Below are 20739 nucleotides of genomic sequence, written 5' to 3'. Positions count from 1 at the left end.
GAAAAAATTAAAAAAAAAATTCAGTCATGTTAGCTTTAGTAAGTCAGCATTTTTGGTAGCTATCCTATCAGAATTCTTTGTGGATCATTTCTCCTTTTTTCACTGTAACTGAAGCAAGAAAAAAGGGTAAGAGTTCAGGCTGTTTTTCTTTGCTCACATCTGCTTTCTTCAGTTCTGCCACCTGGGTAGATATTTCAGGGTCTTTTCTTGATCACTGACTGGCGTTGGGAAAGTGTTCTGTCATTGCAAAGCATTCATTTCATTCACTGTTTTTACAGTACTACATGTTTTAAGTGATATTAAATGGATTATTGTGGGGAAAAAAAGTAATACTCACTTTGATGTCTCTTGTTAAAAAAAGTTATCACAGCGTATGACACATTTTTCAGAATTTAGCAATGGCAAGCAACAAGAAAGCTTTGGTCAGCAGGCTGCAGCTCATTAATGTGAATTGAGATAGCCTGTGATCCAGGAGACAATTGTGCCATGTGTAAAGGACAAAGCCTTTAGAAAGCTAAACAAACAGCGCTTTCATTTGAGTTTTAATTAAATGTTGTGTTTGTAGAGCTTTAAGAGTAATTTGGAAACTTTAAATTTAATCATCTTTTTGAATGTCAGCATTAAGCATCAATGAAAGTCAGTGTTTGACTGTTTTCTGCATTAATCCAGGGAAGGGGTTGCTGTAAAAAAAAAAAAAAAAAAAAAAGGTACCTGGCTTGTATGCAATGGTCAGATCATTGTTGAACAGTCACACAGACTGCTGGGCAGTAAGATGCCCCTTAGACATGAGTAATTCTGTCATAGCTATTGGCAAACATGCCAGTTCTTTAGACAGAGTTCATAGAATCACAGAATTGCAGGGATTGGATGGGACCTTGAGATTGTTGAGTCCAACCCCATTGTTCAATTAGATACCCTACAATAGTTTGCACAGGTAGGCATCCAGATGAGTCTTGAATATCTTCACAGCAGGAGACTCCACCACCTCTCTGGGCAACCTATTCCAGTGCTCCATCACCCTTACCATAAAGAAGTTATTCTACATGTTGGTACAGAACTTCCTCTGATCAAGTTTTAGGCCATTACTCCTCATCCTATCACTACACTCCACCAAGAAGAGCCTGGCCTCATCCATTTTACTCCTGCCTCCCTTTAGATATTTATAAACATTTATCAGATCCCCTTTCAGTCTTCTTTTCTCAAGGCTGAACAGACCCAGGTTACTCAGCCTTTCCTCGCATGGGAGATGCTCCAGGCCCTTAATCATCTTTGTGTCCCTCTGCTGGACTCCTTCTAGGAGTTCCCTGTCTTTATTTGAACTGGAGAGCCCTGAACTGGACTCAGTAGTCTAAATGTGGCCTCACCAGGGCAGAGTAGAAAGGAAGGATCATCTCCCTCATCCTGCTGGTCGTGTTCTTTTTAATGCACCTCAGGAAACCATTGGCCTTCTGGGAATTGTTGTCTTGAGACACTATTGTCTCAATACATTTAATGATTACAAGTACGTTACAGTAAAATTATAACGAGAAAATGAATACTAAGGTAAAATAAATTTAAACAATGTTTCTTCAGATAGACTTAGGAAACATCCAATAATAAAAACGATCTTATGGCAGAGTAAGACTTTATGCTTTAATATACAAATACATGCATACCTGTGATAATAAGTATTGACCTATTAAGCAATATCCCTATCTCAGTTTATTTAAATATTATCAATATTGCTGTGTATGGTAAGTAATAATGCTTTTCCAATAATGTTAACATGAGGTTTTTTTGACTGCTCCTCAGCCAATCAAGGAAATGTTGGCTAATTTCTTATAGAATTTACAGATGAAATAAGTTTTGAAAGAGGAACCATAGTTACCACAGATTACTAATAAAAACCTTCAGTGGAGTTCTCTCACTTCTCTTGCCCAAATTGACGTAGAAGATTTGTGCCAGAAAACTTTTGTAGACTTCTGAACAGTGTGTATAGATCAGCAAGAGTTTGGTAGAGAAGTTAATCTCAATCTATAGTTTTTCATTTTTAGAGGTTATATCCATGTTGGTTTTAAGAGAGAAGCCAAAAGTCAGGCTTTAATAAAATGTATTCATATTTAGCTTCAAATATTGGGTGGCTGCCACAGCCCCACTATAAGCGCAATTGTAATATTTCATAGATGTGTAGCGAAATGATGTAATTGTTCAGCTTATATAAGTTTATGTGCTATACTGTTTTTGTAAGTTCCATTGAAACCTTAATGTTTATACAACTTGTATCTACCATATATTTAATAACTTATATCAAACAGGTTGTCGAAGACATTTCATTTGGAGCAGAAGGTCATTTATCTGAGGTAAGTGTTTTCTAGACAGTATAAAGTAGTGATATTATACAGACTCTTCTTGGGCTGAATTGAAACTAATGATATCTGTTTCTATAACATTACCTTTGGGTAAAAATTTGAGAGCAAAATCACTATGAAGTAGGCAGACATTTAGAAAAATGACAGAGGCACAACTAGAGTAGTTCCATTCTTTTATTCTGTTAAAGATAATGGCAAAATTGCTGTGTATTCTGGATAGCTTGTAGTTAAATTGCACTTTTCTAATGCTTTTAATACAAATGATCAACAGAATGGATATGCTGGAGAAATGTAGGATCGATTATATTCAGCCAACTGCGCTGTAGCACCATAGTAATCATGATGTTTTACTTGGCTCCTTGTGTACCACTAAAAATACCTTTAAAAATCCCCTTGAATTTATTTGAGAAGTATGAAAGCATACAGCAGCAGAATACATGTCAATTGGAATTTCATCTGAATAAAAATACTGAATGTTTGTCATTTTACACTATTTTCATAAATAAAAAGACGTCAGATCCTATTCTATATATTTGAGGAAAAAATCCAGGATAATTGAGTAGCATGAGATGTATTTCCTATGAGTGTAAGTGTAGAAAAAAAATCTGCTTGTTACTGTCTACATGCAAACTAGAAGTTTAGGTAATACATGCGTACAGAGATTCATACTGGTTTGTGGAGCTGTACTGTTTGAGTGTGGTCCAGTTTTTTATCAGTATGCCTTGAGTTGCAACCTACATATTAAGGAAATCAGTATCTATGCATTATGTCCAGCCAGCAAATTAATTACATGGGTAAATAATGCCCAATTCACCTCCCACAATAGTGCATATTCTGCATGACAAGTTCAAGTTATAAGCACTAGCCAAGCAAATTTAAAAAATAAAATAAAACGAGAACTTGCAGTTTAGGGTGACTACTTCTGTGATGCCTTTCTTTGGACTCCCACCAAAGAATCCCTAGGCTGCAGAGCAGCTGCAGTGCTCCAGGAAAGAAAATCTGCTGTAAAACTGAACTCAGACTGCTGATCTTGTATACAAGTGGACTGTGGCATGAGAACATGCCTCGGATCTACTGCTTAACTATGTGTGAATTCAGCATAAACAAAAATGGGAAGCCTTGAGAGTGAAGGTGAACTTTGCAAAAAATGGTCATCAGAAAATGCAAATAGCCTGTCTCAACTGTGAATTTTGCTGTGAGTTATAGCAAAACTGTTCAGGTACACAGTGAATGACATGAAGTAGGAGCAGGTGGTCCCACAGGATAAAGGTAGCAAAAAGCTCTACCGGTGGAAAGGCAAAATGGAAGAATATTGGTAGTGATACGTGCCAAGAGAGCAAAATGTTTTCTGGAAACTAAAAATTGCATTTGATCTGGACCAAAACAGATGAGAGATCTGCTGAAGGCTTGCGTACAGCAGTGACCTGTGCTGTAAGCCCAGACCCTGACTGAAGAAGTTGTTCTTTTGCTCAGCAGGAGATGAGCCCAGGACATTAAAGTGGTATGCGTGCTGGGCTTGTGAATGCACCAGAGAACCCAGGCATAGAGGGTTAATGCTGTGGAAGCCTTTAGTAAGAAATTATGATCTTGTAGTCTTCGGAAGCAAAAGAATGTTCAGAGTTTTGAGGGGAAAACTGCATAAAGAAAATTGAGAGCAACCATATAAATAAAGGAAGTGGAAATGAGTTAAAAGTCCAGGCTCTACAACACTGCCACAGCTAGATTGATGTTGACTTGCAGACAGCGCTATAAAGCGTCGATGAAATTGTCACCACCCTGTACCATGTCAAGGCTTTGCCTGAATGTTACTTTGACAGTCTGGTCCCTTAATCCTTGTCAGTCTCCCCATTGCCTACAGGAGGTCACCCTGTTAGTCATTCCAGATTGTTGCATCTAAGTGACTTGGGAGCAGAGATGAGAAAGAACAATACTACGAACCACCTATAAATGGTACCCAGCTATGGTGACTCCTATCACAGCAGGATGTGAATGCTAGAAAACAGTTTGGTGCTTTTGTTTCTTTTCCAAGTCCTGACCCACTGTGAGTTTTTATTTGTGAGTCAATAAATAGCCTGATTCTCGCACAAGTGGAACTGGAATTGTTACAGTTTAATTAAATGAGCTAGTGAAGTAGTTTGCACTGTTTTTAGGAAGTCTGCTCTTAGGGTAGACCTTGAATCTACTAAGATGAGAACGGAAAGACTGCTGTCACACAGACCGCAGCAGAGTGCTGGAAGGCAATGGAAAACTCTATGCTTGCATACCTACTTTTCCAAGGATGCTCCTCCTTGGCTGTAATGAAAGAGACACGAGGAGAAGAATTGCTAACATCAAGCTGTACTTTTGATGAGGCATTTAAAACTCCCTTGTGTTGTCATATCCCTGCAGAGGAGGGATCAGTGCGAGCAAAGGGAATGTGGGAAAAGCGTGTGATTGTGGGGAGGAGATTGTTCACAGTTGCAAAACAGCTGTCTGAAAAGCTTTTTGCCTGAGTTGTTGCATATGAGAAACAGGAGCATGTTGTAGTGCTGAAGTCTCCTAAATATGCATTAGTAAGCTGAAGGAACAAGCCAGCAGTCTGTAAGTAGAAGGTGATAAGGGCAGAAGTAATTGGGAAACAGCCTTGATCTTAGTTCTGAGAGAAGACAGAAAGCCACCTCCATTAAAAAAAAAAAAAAAAAAATCACTTGAAGAAAATCAAGGGAACAATAGGTAGGAGGAAGCAGCAGATGACTTTATTTCCAGTAAAGCATCATGTCCTCTTGGTGCAGAAAAGAGCACACAGTTACTGACTCTGTCTATGTCAGGGACTCTTCAGTGGCCCGTAAGAATTTTGAAAAGGTAAGGAAAAATGGTGCTAACAGTGAGCCTAAAAAAGTAATGCACAATGTAAAAGTGAACCAGGAAGGCCACTATAAGTTATAGAAAGCAAAAGATGCAAACTGGCAGGAGACTTCAATGGTAAGGTGTACGTTAGGGACAGCTGAAAGAAAGCATCAGTATGTCTTCTAATAAAAAGGGTAAATGGGAGAATAATAAAAAGAGAACAGAGTGCAGAATTTTTTTCTTTTCTTTGTTTTCTTAGCTTTTGGTCTTTCTAAAAGTAATAAATTGCGTCCTTATGTATGTAATGCTCTTAGTATTTACCAGAAGCTAGCAAGAGAAGAGCATGGTAAAGGGTCTGAAGGTAAATGAGACGCACTCAAGTCAGACTAGACTGATGAAATTCCTTCTAAAGTGCATAGGAGCCAAGAAAAACAATCTTCAAACCATTAACAAGCTTCTCTGGGAACTCCTAAAGAAGGTTAAAGTCCCAGGGGATCAGTAAAAAGCAGAGCTGGTATTTGCCTTTAAAAAGGAGATAGAGCAAGAGTCCATGCACCAGTCAACATAATTTCAATTAGGATTAGAATTCTGAATGTTCTTGATAAATTGAAAGAGTAGCCTGAAGTCAATACAATTGGATATATTAAAAGACAGGTGCAAATTACACATGGAGAAGAAAAAAGCTGTGCTTATGTATACAGATGGCAAATAACAGCTAAGGTGGCAATACTGCAGAGGCAGAATATAGGGTCATAATGGACTACAAATAGAGTGGGATTCATTACCCTGATCCTGTTGCAACAAAGAGCAAAAGTTATTCGCAGCCTCATTAACAGGAATGTCAGTTGTAAGAAATAATTACTGTGCTTAGCTCAGAATGTCAGAGCCTCCACATGAATACGACATTGGTCTGGGCATCTCTCTATGTGGAAGATAGGGCATGCTGAAGAAAGAAAAAAAAAACAAAACAGTAGGAATAAAATGTTCATTAAATGGACATTCTTGCCATCGTGCTAGGATAACGGTGGCCATGAGAAAGAGGCATTATTTTCAGAGTCTGAGATTCGGCCTGCTATCAGTGTCTGCTTTGCCCTCCTATCCACAACTCCAGCCCCAACAGTGCACTCGGCAGGAATTCTGGGAGCAGGGCAGAGGCAAAAGCTTTCTTCAGCTGTGCTTCGGACACTTGATGGGTATGTTGCTCACAAACTTAGGACATGTGCGCACAGCCTGTATGTGACAGAAACATCTGCTCAAGCAAGACAAGCATATGGATGTTTGCATTTTGTTCCTAGAAATGATTTAAGAAGTGCCCTAGCTTGACTTTCTGGAGTTTCAAATGCTCACAATTTCCATTAACTTCAGTGAGGAGTGAGGGCAAGCATGCAGCACTTCTGCAAACAATAAGTCACTGTTCTAAGCCTTGTGCCATAACAAGAAGTATCTGTCTCCAAGGGTGGCATTTTGTAGTTATTTATATTGCTTTAAATGATTTTAACTCTTATGGGGGAGAGAGGATTTAGTAGTGAGAAGATTTTTTTGGGTAGAGAGAGCGTTTTTTTTAGTGAAAAAAATCTGGCTATGATGTTCTGCAGGTCTTCTAAGGCTTTTATTTTACATATTTCGTTGAGGTGATGATATTGCTAGTTTGAAGAAAAGCAACTCCTTTTTACCACGTTGCTGTGAAGGAAGAACAGATTTTCAGGATGTATCTGGAATCCTGCTTCTCAGTCCAACAACCATACTAATACACACTCTAATTCCTAGTAGAGTTAGATTTATCTAGCTGCTGGAATACTGATTCTTCTGTACAAAGTTGCTGAACTGGATTCAAGAGAGCACAGAAGGTATATTTGCACTGGAAGAGCTGATTAAACATTTAACTTGAGTAATGCTGTTGAGGAGCTGTTGACTATAGGTGACTAAAATGACTTGAAAAAAGGTAAATACGAAATGCAGAAGACTAAAGTGGAAGCCATTTCCTCTGCTCTTAATTCAGTGCACTGATGCTGTGCAGCAGCTGGAGCATTGTCTGCTCTTTGTGTTTCTCACATCTCTGGGACAGAGGGAGGATTTCTAATTTCTACTTTGTGCGAGAAGGCAGAGAAATTCTTCAGTTACCCCCATAAAAAAAAAAAAAAAAATCACATCCTAACTGGTACCATTTCTACTTGCTTAAGGATTTAGAAGAAAATCCCAACCACCTACTTCATCTGTTCACAGAAAAATCCATTAAGCAATATTGCATCTCAGCTCTTTCTTGACTGCTTCCCTCTCTCCAAGTTGCTTCCTAGAATTGCTGTTAGTGCAGAAGTAACTAAAGTCTTGAGACTTACAGTAGCTGGTAGCATTGACATCACTTACAAGCTTGAATGAGTTGTATCTTATTTACGTGTTGAGCTGGAGGCAGAGTCAACTTCCGTCTTGAAGTGTTGTCCATCAGCATACAGTGCCAAACAGCAGATGTTGTCAATAGTGTGTGTGTCACTGCCAGCGGTTTCCCTACTGACATGGACAAATGTCAAACAAAAATGCTACCAGCAATATTATCAGGTGCAGAAGGCACTGAAAGGAATCTTTCCTACTTCTCTGGGTTATTGTGCTTATTTCGTAAGAGGATCTGGGGGTGAGAGTTGTGGAATTATTTGAATCTTTAGAATTTTTCCCGTATGTTTATGAGAGCAGTATATTTTTGCCATCTCATGTAGAGCTCTTGATATTAAAGTAAAATTAGAGCTATCCGTACCGCCACATCCTTCCAATCCAAAATAAAAAAGGCCATTCGTGTATACTGTAAAATCACAACCTATGGGATGGACCTCCTGTGTGTTTCACATGATGTCTGTATGTTCTTGAGAAACAGTGCTTTTGTCTAAACTATGGAGGAACTTCCCCTTTCAACTGAAAAGGCAACTCTTTGTCTTACAGATGAAAAAATAGTTTATCCATACACAATTATTGCTATATTAAAGCTGCAGAGTTCACATCTGGAGTTTAGCATCAATGGAATGTAACACCTAAATTATGGAGTTGTTGTAGTTACACTGCAGAGCAGGCATAGCCATGCAGTTATGATTAAATAGGTTTCAAGTGTTCAGTAATTAAATGAGTTTAATTGGTTTTTTACTTAGTTAGATTTTCCTGCCTCTCTGTATTGTTTGAACAATTCTGCGTTGAGCATGCAGTTTTTCCTGGTACTCATTTTCTCATTTATCTTAGTTTCCAAAGTAAACAGGATTTCTGTTGCATTTTTAGGCAATTCATTATGTACTCAGGAAGATTTACTATGTTTTTTTACAAATGAGATAGAACAGATATTTTACTTTTAAGTGAGAACTTAAGTATTAAGCTGAAAAATTAATGCCTATAGCTGTAATGATTACAGAATCTTATTCCTGAGCATGTTCAATGTGAGACCAACAATGCAGAACCCCAAAACATGGGTTAGTATTAATACAAAGCTTCATGAGATGACTTTGCTGCAAAATGAATATTAACCCGAATTCCTTGGGGCCTGGGGTCTTGTTCATGGGTCCCTTCCTTCCATCATTCCTGAGACTCTTCTTTACTTATGTATAAAGTTTTATTTAAAAAGGAAAAGAAAATATCAAACATGAGATCAGATTGGGTAGCCGCACACCAGCAAATATAGTCACCCGTTTGCATTGCTACTGTGACTTTCAAGCCGTAGTTATATTTTATCTCAAGTTTTCAGGATTTGAGGACCTTGGAACTAGGCCATACTTGCAACTTGGAGCCTCTTTTGCCAACCGTGTCTCTAAATGCTGTCTCTTCTTGTCAGTATCTCTCATCCCATCTGAGGGTCAGTGAAGGTGTAGGTCTGAAAGGCCTGTTTTATCCTTGTTGTTCACTGGTATGCAGATTAAGGAAATATTTTCGACTGTGGAAGTTCACTGCAGAGCTAGACAAATGCAGCCAGTGTGCTTATCGTTCAGATTAAGTGCTCAGTGACTCCTTGTGCTTACGTTTACTAGTCAGGAAACACGAGGGCCATTTTAATCTGGAGAAAGTACGTAGATCTTCTCTTAGAGCAACTGGTGGCAGTACTAATTCATTGACTGATTATATGGACAAACTGTCCTGCTGTCAACAGTATCCCCTTACTAAAAGCAGTAAATGGATCAGGCAAAAGTATGCAATACGTTGATGTTGCAAGAGCTGGACTCTGCTTTTTATGTGACGCTGTAAGATATCATTTCTTCAGCATCTGCACAGGACTACTTCATTTTTCCTAAGTACACAATCTGTAGGAAGAGCCTTATTTGAATTCATTTATGGCTTTTGTCTGTCAGAGCAACCCTTAAGAGTTTGTTCCTAAATTAACTCTTCAATGATGATGTAACACTGCATATTTTTTGTCTTGTTTTTCTCATGTATTTGAGATAGGAGATGTGTGAAGATCTGATTTTCTTATGAGGAACTGCTAAAGAAAAATCTTTGCTCGGAATGTGGAGCTTTGTCTTGAATGGTCATCATTTTGGATGTGTTTTTGGAGTAGTTTTACTTACAATTTACTGAATCTTTTATTTCTAGCATGAGACGTAGGTCCTTTTAGACAACTGTCATCTGCTCTTGTATGCGTGTCATAGAATGATTCCCTAAAAGCTTTCTGTTGATATAAATTGCCTGGGTTATCCCACTTCCTGAAAACATATGGAGTCCTGCTGGTGTATTGAATAACAGTTTAGCAGCTGGATGGAGGACTGTTCCTCATCTTCTGACCCCAGTCCTGAAACAAGGACATTTCTAGTTGGCATAGGGAGAACATGTATCTTCTTCTTCCCCAATTCTTTCTTTAAAAAAAGAGTGGGGCAGTTTTACTTCCATAGACTCCATTGAATTATGTTGTAAATTCTGATATCTGATAACAACTCTGAAGGTGGCTGCTCAGGTCTCTTGCACTGACCAGAGATTCAGACAACTGATTCTTGTGTGTATCCCAGCATCTAATCTGTGGGCATTTGCAGCATAACCTCTCCCCAGCTCACTTGTCCAGGTTTCGAGCTGAAGTTTATTGTGTCCCCGTGCAGTCTGCTCAATAGCTGTGTCTGGCAGCAAACATAGGAAGGCAGAAAGGTCAGAGCCCTGTGCTGTAACAGAGGATGTACCAGCAAGCAGAGCTCTTCTGACATTTGACTCTGTACGCAGCACGTGATGCAAACTGTAAGGGTAGCATGAAATTGAGGACTGGTAAATGTGTTTACCAAAAATGAGAGTGCTTCACAATGGGCAGCATTCCAACAATTCCTAGCACGATTTCATTGACTGAAGGCTTCATTTCTCTTAAATAGTGAATGATGCCTGCTATTACATCAGCAGTTCAGTGCAAAGAACTCCTTTTCTGAGGTTTGTATATGGCCACATGTGTAGCTGTCTTTATAGATGAGTACATACACAACAGCTAGAGGAAATACAGTTATCTGGATTCCAGCTGATGAATGATCCACTTTTTTTCAACATAGTTCCAGCAGAAGTTCATCTTGACACCATAGTCTTTTCCTCACAGATACCCCCTGTCATTCACTGTAGACAGTTCTATGGTGCCTTGTGAGGGGTGGGGACGGGCAGAGGCTAGTCTCAGTGATGTACAAATTATTTGATTTTTTTCCACTCAAATAGGACACTTGCCTGAGTCATTTCTCAAAGAGGAAGTCAATACTAGATATAAAATATACAAATTATCTTAGCTCAGTACAACCAAAAGCAAACAAATCTGTGGAACTGACTTTGTAATGGGTTCAGAATATTCAATTTAAAATAGAAAAAGCATTTGTCTATATAAAGTTGTAAGTGGACAACCGTTATTTTCAAGAATTTATACTTGTTGCACGTAGTAACGAAGTGTAGTTTCATCTTGTGTTTCCTAAGAATTTGATGTGTTTTCTCTGATCAGTTGAGCAATGTTCCTAAGTATCCTAGCCAAATTTTTCCTCAGACAGCAGGTACATCTTTGTTGTTATATGAGATGCCAAAAGCGATGCTTTGTGAAATGCTGAAATGGCCTAAATGTGTACATCATGTTTAGAAAAACAACTTGAAATTTAGGAACCTAAATGGTGTAGTTAGCGTGCGTTTTCCCTTCCCTGCTGTGGTGAGACAACACGGAAGAGAGAGAGCAGTTCAGTCTTCACACTCCTTTAATCCTGTGCTGAAAGTGAGATCATGATTTCTTTCTGATGGGAAATAGAGTAAGACCGCAAGCTTGTTCCAATCCATATAAATCAACAAATTACTGTATAGTAACAACTTTTTATTTCTTTAACTTGGGTTAGGTTTCAAACAATATCTTAGCGCTTCAAAACATCATATCCCCCAGTAATGTTTTATTTTCACCCTTAGTTTGATGCAAATATTAGGTAGAAAAGTACAATTGGCAACAAACATGATTTCTTTCCTTTTTCCACTTCCTGTAGGAGTTCTTCGTATTTTCTGCAGAGTTGGGAGAAAAATGTGAAGCAATAAGTGAGAAATTGGTGCATCTGGAAGACCAGCTTCGAACTTCAGTGTGCAGAGTTGATGAAGGTATTATTCATATCCTTTTTGATGTATCTATAGATAAGTATCGATCTACATAAGTACGTATGATGTGAAATACTTTTAGATTCAAATGGAGTAGAGTTCTTAATGTAGATTAGATATATTAAGACAGATATAACTGATTGTCTTGCTAAAGTGGGAGTTCTTGTTGTAACAAATTGTCCTACAGTGCATTCTCACTGTGGTCTGATCTAGCTTTAATTGATTTAAACCAAAATTAGTTCTTGAGATTAGGCATTGAAATGCTTTTATATTTACAAAAAAAATTGTTACAATCCTTTCATCAGTAATGCCCGCATAAGTGAATACCTACCAAAAACTGCATGAATGCAAGCATCCACGTGCATGCATTTCTCAGCATGATTTGGTTAAATTAAGTTCTACATCGTTGACTCAGGATGTGTATATGGTCACATGTAGTTTGGCTTTTTTTCTCTTTTGAAAAAACTTGCCAGCAGAGGCATCATACGGTATTCTATGCAATCTAGTCTGCCTCTAACACTCCAGTGCAAGTAGCTGGATGAGATGTCTTATAAAACACTCATCTCTTTCTGTGCTTCATTTGATTGAAGATAGCTTAACCTTTACAGAGGCATTTGTTGGGCCTTCATCTGTGGAAATTTTTCAAAATTTAATGGCTTAGAATATTTCTTTAATTTATGACTTTCATAAAAACTCTCTACAAATGAGGTTTTGTTCTTGTAAGAAAGGAAAAAGAGAAGAACCAGTGAGAGTAAAGAAGATTAGAATACCCGGTTACTTTTTACTGGAAAAGAGGTGGTAGACAAGTAGATAAGGAAGAAGGATGAGTGCATTCATGTTTGGAGAGATGAGCAGAGTTGCCCTTACAGAAACCTGAAGGTGAGCTGAGGTAATGATGGTTCCAAAAGCGACTCAGTTCTTCCCAAGGTGAAGTGAGCAATCCTGCAGGAAAGAGTGCAGAGCAAAACTAGAGAAAAGAATCAGTAGAACACATGGAAATACTACCTTGTTCTAGGTAACTGAGCATCTATTTCTAGCTGTTGCAAAACTTGCTTTCTAGAAACCAGATTTTAAAGGTATCAGCATGGTAAGCCTTGAAGAAAAAAAAAAAAAGAAAAAAAAAGGCAACTGGGGTGGGGTTGCATGGAGAAGAGAAATCCAGTCACTAATTCGCCACTACTTCAAATGTTTCTTTTCTAAGCATTTCAATATACAAAAAGATGCATTCTTGCACTTACCACAAAGATAGCTTCAATATTGCATGGGTTATATTTGCAGCATACGTGCTCAGTTGCAGGTTTTTCCCTCCAACATTGCTTATGAGCATTCTTTTTCAGAACTACCTGTGTGTATGTATCTTGTGTATGTGCACAGCATCTACTTCCTTCCTTCCTTCCTTCCCTTACGTATGTTTGCTCTCAAATGAACGTCATTCTTTAACTCTAGTAGAATACTGAGGTTTAGATTTATAGGGTTTTTTTTTATCTTTGCAGTCGATTGAAGTTTACATTCAGACTTGTTTACCTAGACAGGTCTGATCATGGTTACTGTTTGCATAGTGCAATACGCTGGGAAAAAAAAAACAAAAAAAAACAAAAAAAACCTGCTTTTTTGATTCTTGGAGCAAATATACTGCAAGTATATAACGTAGCACTTAGCTGTATTTTCTATGGACCCTGTACGTTTCTTTGTAGCTGCTGAAATTGCAAAAGTAAGCTGAGAAGATAAAACCTAGTCATTGGAAGTTGAGAAGAGCTGTAGATTAAACTCCGTCTTAGCCACAGTTGTCTGATACAGATCTGGTTTCCTGTATTGGTGAAATTCAGCTCACATTATCTAAATAAATGTACACCCTGTGATATCCTGATCCTCCTAGCAAGATCATCAGCTGAAAAATACGAAACCATGTTTAAAACATAGGGACATACAGAGAAGCAGTTCAGCAATTCAGCTACCACTCATTAACATTCAGTTGTTATTTCAGAAGTAGTCCAGACCAACATGCATAAAATGTTACCATCTGGTACATGTAATCACTGTGCCATACTTCAAAAAGGAATGAGAACAGTTACCACAACACTACAGACCTGTAGATTGGTTTTTTTGTGTGGTTTTTTTAAATAAAAACTGCCCAATGCCTGTAAAATAAACATTTACTCATTAGTAACTTGCGTATGTTGCAGGAACCAGCACTGAGATTGGTGCTAGTCATTAGCATCAGCAGATTGCCCTTCTCACCCCCCAAAAGATATCTTACATATACATATTACAAACTGGTAAAACTGGTCAAAAATCTAACTAAGGGGCTATGAGGACATAGATTAGTCTTGTTGTCTTGTTATTAGAATACTTTTAAAGACCTTCAGGAGAAAAACAAATTCCTGATGCTCTTGAGCCATTTGCCAATGTTTAGCGTGTGTCACAGCTTTGATTAATAATTAAGTTTGTATAAGAAGAAAAATCCCAGATGTCATTGTTTTTCATTCTGCATTTTGATGGCATAAAACACTTAATTCAACCGTGCTGGCAGTTGTAATTGCCAGCACGACTTGCACAAAAGAGAAATCTAGTGAAATTTCTTGGTCTTGAGTATTTGCACAAACCCACTTGGGATTCTCATTTAATATTGAAGCTTTTCACAGCAAATATTAATCTGTACTTTTGTATAAAAAGCATCAAACAATGGAGGGGAAGGAGGAGAAGAGCACATCTCTAGCACTATGATATATTTGCTAAATTCAGTGTAGGATAGGCAAATAAACCCACAAAACATCCAATTACAGTTAATCATTGGAAAGTGTAAGAAAACAGTCCACATCATTAATTGGGAAAACCAAAGGAGGAGAGGTGACTCATTCTTGTGTCTGCAGAGCTGATGAGAGGTGTTCCTTTCCTGAGAGTAAAGGCCTGGAATTCCCAGTAAAATTAAATGGAACCTATATTGCAATTTCACAGTCATTTTTGTTCTTAATTAGCAGTTGCATTTTGATAGACAACTTGAATGCATGTGAATGCATGATCTTCCTGGTGAAAAAACTTTTGCTGGAAGAAGAGCTGGCTGGACTATTATTGAAAAGCAGACTCTCCATGCCTTGGCATAAAGTGAACATTTTAGGCAGTTTTTTTTTGGAAGCAGAATGTTGTCCCTAAATGTTCATTAGGCACTAGAAGTTATTTTGCCAGTCCTTCACTGTTATGCTGTGACGGGCTCTTGTGTATATCCTGCTTTACACCAGTATAGATTTTCCACAGAACCAGTGGTGTAGAATTCAGTCCTTGACTGTACTTCACTGAGTAATCTCACCGAATGAACTTGTAAGTAAAGTTGGGATCCCACAAGAGTGAGAATTGGCGATGGTATGTGCTTGGATTTTTTTTTGGATGACAGGAGACTTGACCCTTCCCAGTGTGTCACATTGAGAGAATGTGGTTTCATTCTTCTTGTTCGTGCTGCGATGGAGGTACGTCAGTGCTTTTCCACCCATGCACTTGGTGCACATGCCTTCTGTATCGCCCCAGAGCAAGTGTTTCAGAGACAGCTGATATCCAGATCACTGAAAAGGTAAAGTTTTTAAAAATGTTTTGGTGACTCTGGTTTTTGTTGCTGCTGTTAAGTAGGAACGTTACGTTATTTTGTAGAACTATGCCTTATAGCTGTGAGAAGAAGGGAGAGATGAATGGAAAAGGGAAGTGGAAAATTCCTGATGTGGATTCACTACCACCGTAGTGTGACATTTAGGTGAGGTGCTGTCTCCAGCCACTGTAGCACTCAGCTGCTAAAAACAAGCACAATAGGTAATAAAAACTGTTTCTGATTTTTTTTTTCTGCTCTCAATTTCCTTTCCAGATGTCCCAAATTGCCGTTATTCTCTAAAATCCCATAAAATTAATCTCCTTTATCTCAGCCCTATGATAGTCAACTTTTCAGCCCTTTCTAAGGCCTTTTGTCTTACAGTATAGTCAGTTTCTATTATTTCCTATAGGAAGACAACTGTTTTGTAGTATCTGCTTTTTGTCCCTTTCCTCTAAACATCTATGCTAAGAGAACAGAAGATGTGCTGATGAACCAATGGCCCATTTTTTTTTTCCTAAAAATTAAGCAACTCTACAATCATTAGATAGCTCTGCTTTTATCTCCTTGAAAATCATAGATTCTGCTATGATGTGAGCTCAAATATCCTTCCTCAGGAGGATCCCGACAGATCTTCCTCAAGACTTTTTTAAAGAGAGACAAAGTCAAATAGGTGAAAAGCTTCAAGACTACATTAGAGTAGCATTGTTATTGCAGATAATGAGTTGGATTTGTGTGACACTGTTTCCAAGTACTTTAACTTACTACTTACGAGACACGGGAGAGATTTTGCCAATTTTTTACTGGAAGATAACAGGACCAGAACATATACATTGCTGAAACTTGTTCTAGGCTCCTGCCTTTGATACTGGCTCAACATCTGCAGCACTGGATAGAGAATTCAAGCATGAGGGAGACATTTGCATATGGACCCATACAAATGCATGTTTTACTTTTGCATTTTTAAATGATGAAGCTGGGTATTCAAACGTAACTGCTGTAACTTGGAAAAAAATTTCCATGGTCAGCCTTATGTCATGTATTTTTCCTAGCCATAAGGACTTGCTTGACAGTTACTGATCTACAGCTTACTGTGGAGTTATGAGTAACACTACACTGTTATTGGAACACATAGAGTTTACTGAATCTTGCTGTAGGTGAGGCTATACAGTCATTGTTCTTGTTCCCCCTCTCTTTCTATTGGTTAAGAGCTTCTTTCCCTATTTTTTTTCCCATCCTTCAGTTTTTCAAATGTTTCTATTTTTCTTTAAACCTGAAAAGAATTTTGTAATTGCTTGGGATATTACAAATAACAGCATGTAGTCAGAGGCTGCACATCAGAAGTAATTAAATTCCAGAGGCCTCATGGTGTTCATAAGCTGAAGAATTTCTCTTTTCCCAATCAGGTTTTCAGCAGAGCCTCTTGATTGAATTGCAGAGTGGTGGACAGTCCAGGAGCACTTATAAGGGAATAATGATGTTTCTTACTTCAGAGAAGCTGTGAGGTGTAATTAATTTGTCCTTGCACGGTGTTCTGAGATCCTAGGATAAGGAGCAGTTTAGTGGGTACTGCTGTTACTGCTTGTGAGTACTCAGAACCCATTCACATTATTAGAGCTGTCCAGAAATTAGAAATATGCATGAATACTCCTGGAGAATGAATTAAATCATCATACTGAATACGTGTAAACACACAGAGATGAAATGCTGAGGAAGTGATAGCAGAATCAAAAGCAGCCAAAAAAGTTTTCAAAGGCCTATGACTACCTGAAATAGCAGTGTTTTGCACAGCTTTCCTGTGGTTCTCTGTACACACAGTTTTTCAAAGGTAGAAGCTCACTTTTTACAGATGCATAACCTGAGGGTGTCTTTCTTTTCTTGACATTGCATTGACATCATGTTGGGGTAAAACAACAGTTCATAAAGGATGGTCTCCGTAACAGACAAAGCCTGTCCTTGTTCATTATTCTTTCTCTGCATTGTGTTTTCGAAAGTGAGTTGTTTCAGTGTCAACCTATTTCATTTCCCATGAAAAAGTGCATTTCTGGTTGTCTCATAAATCCTGTTGGTGAATTACTTCCAGAGCTGAGCTTATTTCTTTCTCCCTTGAGCCCTTTATGTTCCCAATTTGGGGTCCTTGCCTTGTTGTTGTATCTGTATAGCAGGGAACACTAGCCTCAGGATGGTTAAAGATGGCCTTAGGTTTCATTCACAGAAACATGGTTGTTGGTTGTGTCTCTAGCTTAAAAATCCACCCTGTATCCAGAAGGAAACCAACAGTTTGTGCTGCTGCCTTCACAGTACAACATCTTCATCTCCCTCCTTCCCATGAGAACAGTATCCAAGCAGTATCCCTCCACCCCTCCCCATTTTATAAGTGCTAAATAATGCTACTTGAGAACTTTGCTTGGATTTCTTTTTTTTAAAGCAAGTGAGAGAAATGTATTAATATTTAATCCAAACGATTTGGAAGAACTTGAAGCTACAATTACGTATCCCAGCCATCTGGTGGGAGCAGAACAACAGTTTATTAAATAACTTGGAAAGAGAAAAGGAGCTGCCAATCACCTATAGAATTATTCCTTAATAAAGCTTGCACAGTCTCTACAGAGGGAGATCCAGGTGGTGAAGGAGACGCTCCAGACCGTGCTACTGCAACTTCAGCCAGCCAGGGAGGCAGGAGAAGAAAAGGCTGGAGACTTCCTCTGTGACAGCTGGTGTCCAGGAAAACAGGACTCGAAGGAATAATGAGCAGAAAGCACTGGTAGGATGACATTAATTCGCAAAGGGCTGCTTTTAGTAACTGAATACTGTTTTACCAAGCCTCAGGGATCTCTTCCCTCCCTGCATAACTAATAACTAAATCAATTATGGAGAAACAGAGCCTGGAGGTCTATCATCAGAAGTATTCTACACAGGCTCACATGTTCTGGCACAGATTGGGAAACAGCTTTCGGAGCAGAGCATCCCTTGTAAATGTGTAGATTACAAATTGATACATTTCAAGTGAGTCTGCAAAGTTGCCTTTAATGTCAGTGAAATGTTCTCCTTGAAGACTTGTAAACAGTATCTGTCTTCCTTACTCATGTTTTTTTCTTCCCCTGATTTAAAAATGTAGTGCTAAAGCTGGAACATCTAGTATTTCTCAAAAAAAAAAACAAAAAAAAAAAACAAAAAAAAAACCCTGTAAGAATAAGAACTTCTTTTTTTTCCTTTGGCTTTAACAGCTTTCTTACACTGAATGTATTTGCACATTCCTGCCAATAATTAAATCAACAGGATGAAATTCAAGCTAACCACGTTCTTTTAACAGAAATTTGAAGCTCATTTACTCAATGGCATTGAGTACAGTAGAGGTAACTAACAGCAGCCCCTACAGCAGTAGTTTAACTATTTTCATTAGGTATTAATATAAACTCATTTTAGTATTACAAGGGTTGTAAAACACACGCACAAAAAGTACTATGTTGATGATTTGTGCTCCTTTGAAGTATTGTATGAACAATGTGTCATTTAAGTTGCCTTGTAAAGTTTACTGTTACTGTTACATTACTTTGATCTTCCTTATAAACTTCAGGAGGAATGCAGATACTTTTTTTCCTCTCCTCGACAGACATGTATACATATTTATACATGTATTTTTAATAGGAAAGGAAAGCAATGTTCCACTGAAGACAGCTAATACAAGTGACCTATATTTAGGTCATTGTTCAACACAGTTAAAGCTTTTAGGAATTCATAGTGTACTCTTACTTGGATACCTGAATGTATCCGATAGCATCTGATACCGCAAAGTTCTGCTTCTGCCATCTAATGCAGAGGGAGAACTTACAAACAAATTATCACTGGCACATTTTTTTAAGCCACTAGATCAAACAAGTGTCTTGCAACTCATTATTGTACTTTTTAATACTGTTTGCATGACATTTTAAAAATTACTGTTTCTGCTACTTCAGTTACACATTTTGTAGCCACATTGTGAAAGTTTTTGCAAATTTTGAAGGTCATTGGATAACTAGCCCACTAGGACTGTGTTCATTTTCTTTCATGTGTTTTAATTCTGGTTGAAACTTCTACCTCAATGTTATGGAAAAAAAAGTGCCAGGCAGCTGCCACTTACAACAGGGTTATAATTGCATCCAGAGGAGCAGAGCTCAGGTGGGTCCTGGAATCATCAGATCCTTGGGATGGAATTACAGCCCTGTAATTCAGACCATGGTTGGCTTTTTCATTGTATGATATATGGATCAGCATCTGTGGTGTGGTAAAGACACTTGGACTTTCACCTTGCGTGAACTCCAGCACTGTTCCCACCCCCAGTCTCAGACAGAAGTCTCTTGGGCTCTGCTGCTGCTCTGACAGGCCTATTCCTCCAGGCTTTACTGGACTGTCCCTGGCAGCTTCCTGCCTCCCCACGGTAGATTTGGCACTTTCTGAAACCAACAAGCCAGGTGGCAGCTTGTGTTTCACTGACATTCAGCTCACAAAAAGCCTGGCCCACCTGGGGAACCCTGGCTGGCCACAGGGGACAACTGTCAGACAGAAGACACTCATGGGTACCCACATGAGCATAGGTTTAAAAAAAAAAAAAAAAAAAAAAAAAAAGGAAAAACAACAAAAGATCTCTCCTATAGTGGTATTCCTAAGGCTGCTTGTGGGTTAACACCATAAGCTTCCAGCAGTGAGCAGTTACAGGGCTACAAGCCCACTGCAATGACAGCCCAGATAAGCAGTGCACTAAGGCTGTGCAGCTCCTCTCTCCCTCATGCTGAGGGGTGTGTGGAGCTTTGTCCTTTAACTCTGAGTGCCTGAGAGCCAAGATCAGACACAGCTGAGGTGTGAGGCTTTTCCTCCAGGCAGCAGCAACAACAGGGACTGTAACCATCCCAGGGCCAGGACAACTGCATTCATGTTCTCACTAGCACAATCTTTTGTAGACATTCCCACTCACTCGCTTAAAGAACCTGAAGGAGGAAAACTGAACCAATCATTCATATCATATTTGTACCTATTAACATTATTTTATAATGTGGACTACTACTACTTTAATTTATTATTCCATTAACTCCACTGTTTGTTGTGGGAAGTTAGAGCCAGTAATCATTCCTTCTCAGACATACTGAATAATAAGCATAATTACAAAAACAAAGAAGGTATACTATGCAACATATCAGCTGCCTTTTATCTGTGGATAGAAAACTTTCAAATAAAGAGAAATATTATTTTAACTAACCAAATGTCTGTTTGGATTCTATACACTACACAAGCATTCACAGATTTCACCCTGGAGCGAGACGGGCAGGGTGGAGAGGGAGGAGGGGAAAGGAGAAAATATGCATGACTATGCTTTGACAATAATTGTAAAAGTGAATTTCATAGAATCATCATAGAATGGCTTGGGTTGGAAGGAATTTAAGATCATCTAGTCCAATTGTCCACCTACCACCAATATTT

General features: G+C 38.6%; 1 protein-coding gene across 1 annotated transcript in view; it reads left to right on the top strand.

Annotated features, from left to right (window-relative positions):
- Positions 1 to 20517, top strand: part of DISC1 (disrupted in schizophrenia 1) — a 191150-nt gene extending 170633 nt beyond the window's left edge. The window contains exons 12-14 of the mRNA XM_021390509.1: positions 2295 to 2339; positions 11609 to 11726; positions 17885 to 20517. Coding sequence (XP_021246184.1) covers positions 2295 to 2339; positions 11609 to 11726; positions 17885 to 18033 — 312 coding nt within the window. The 3' untranslated portion in view covers positions 18034 to 20517. The remainder of the gene's footprint in view (positions 1 to 2294; positions 2340 to 11608; positions 11727 to 17884) is intronic.

The sequence above is a fragment of the Numida meleagris genome, chromosome 3 (assembly GCF_002078875.1).
Source record: "Numida meleagris isolate 19003 breed g44 Domestic line chromosome 3, NumMel1.0, whole genome shotgun sequence".
Taxonomy (NCBI): domain Eukaryota; kingdom Metazoa; phylum Chordata; class Aves; order Galliformes; family Numididae; genus Numida; species Numida meleagris.
Note: the sequence above shows the minus strand (reverse complement) of the source record. Positions and strands in the feature narration are given on the sequence as shown.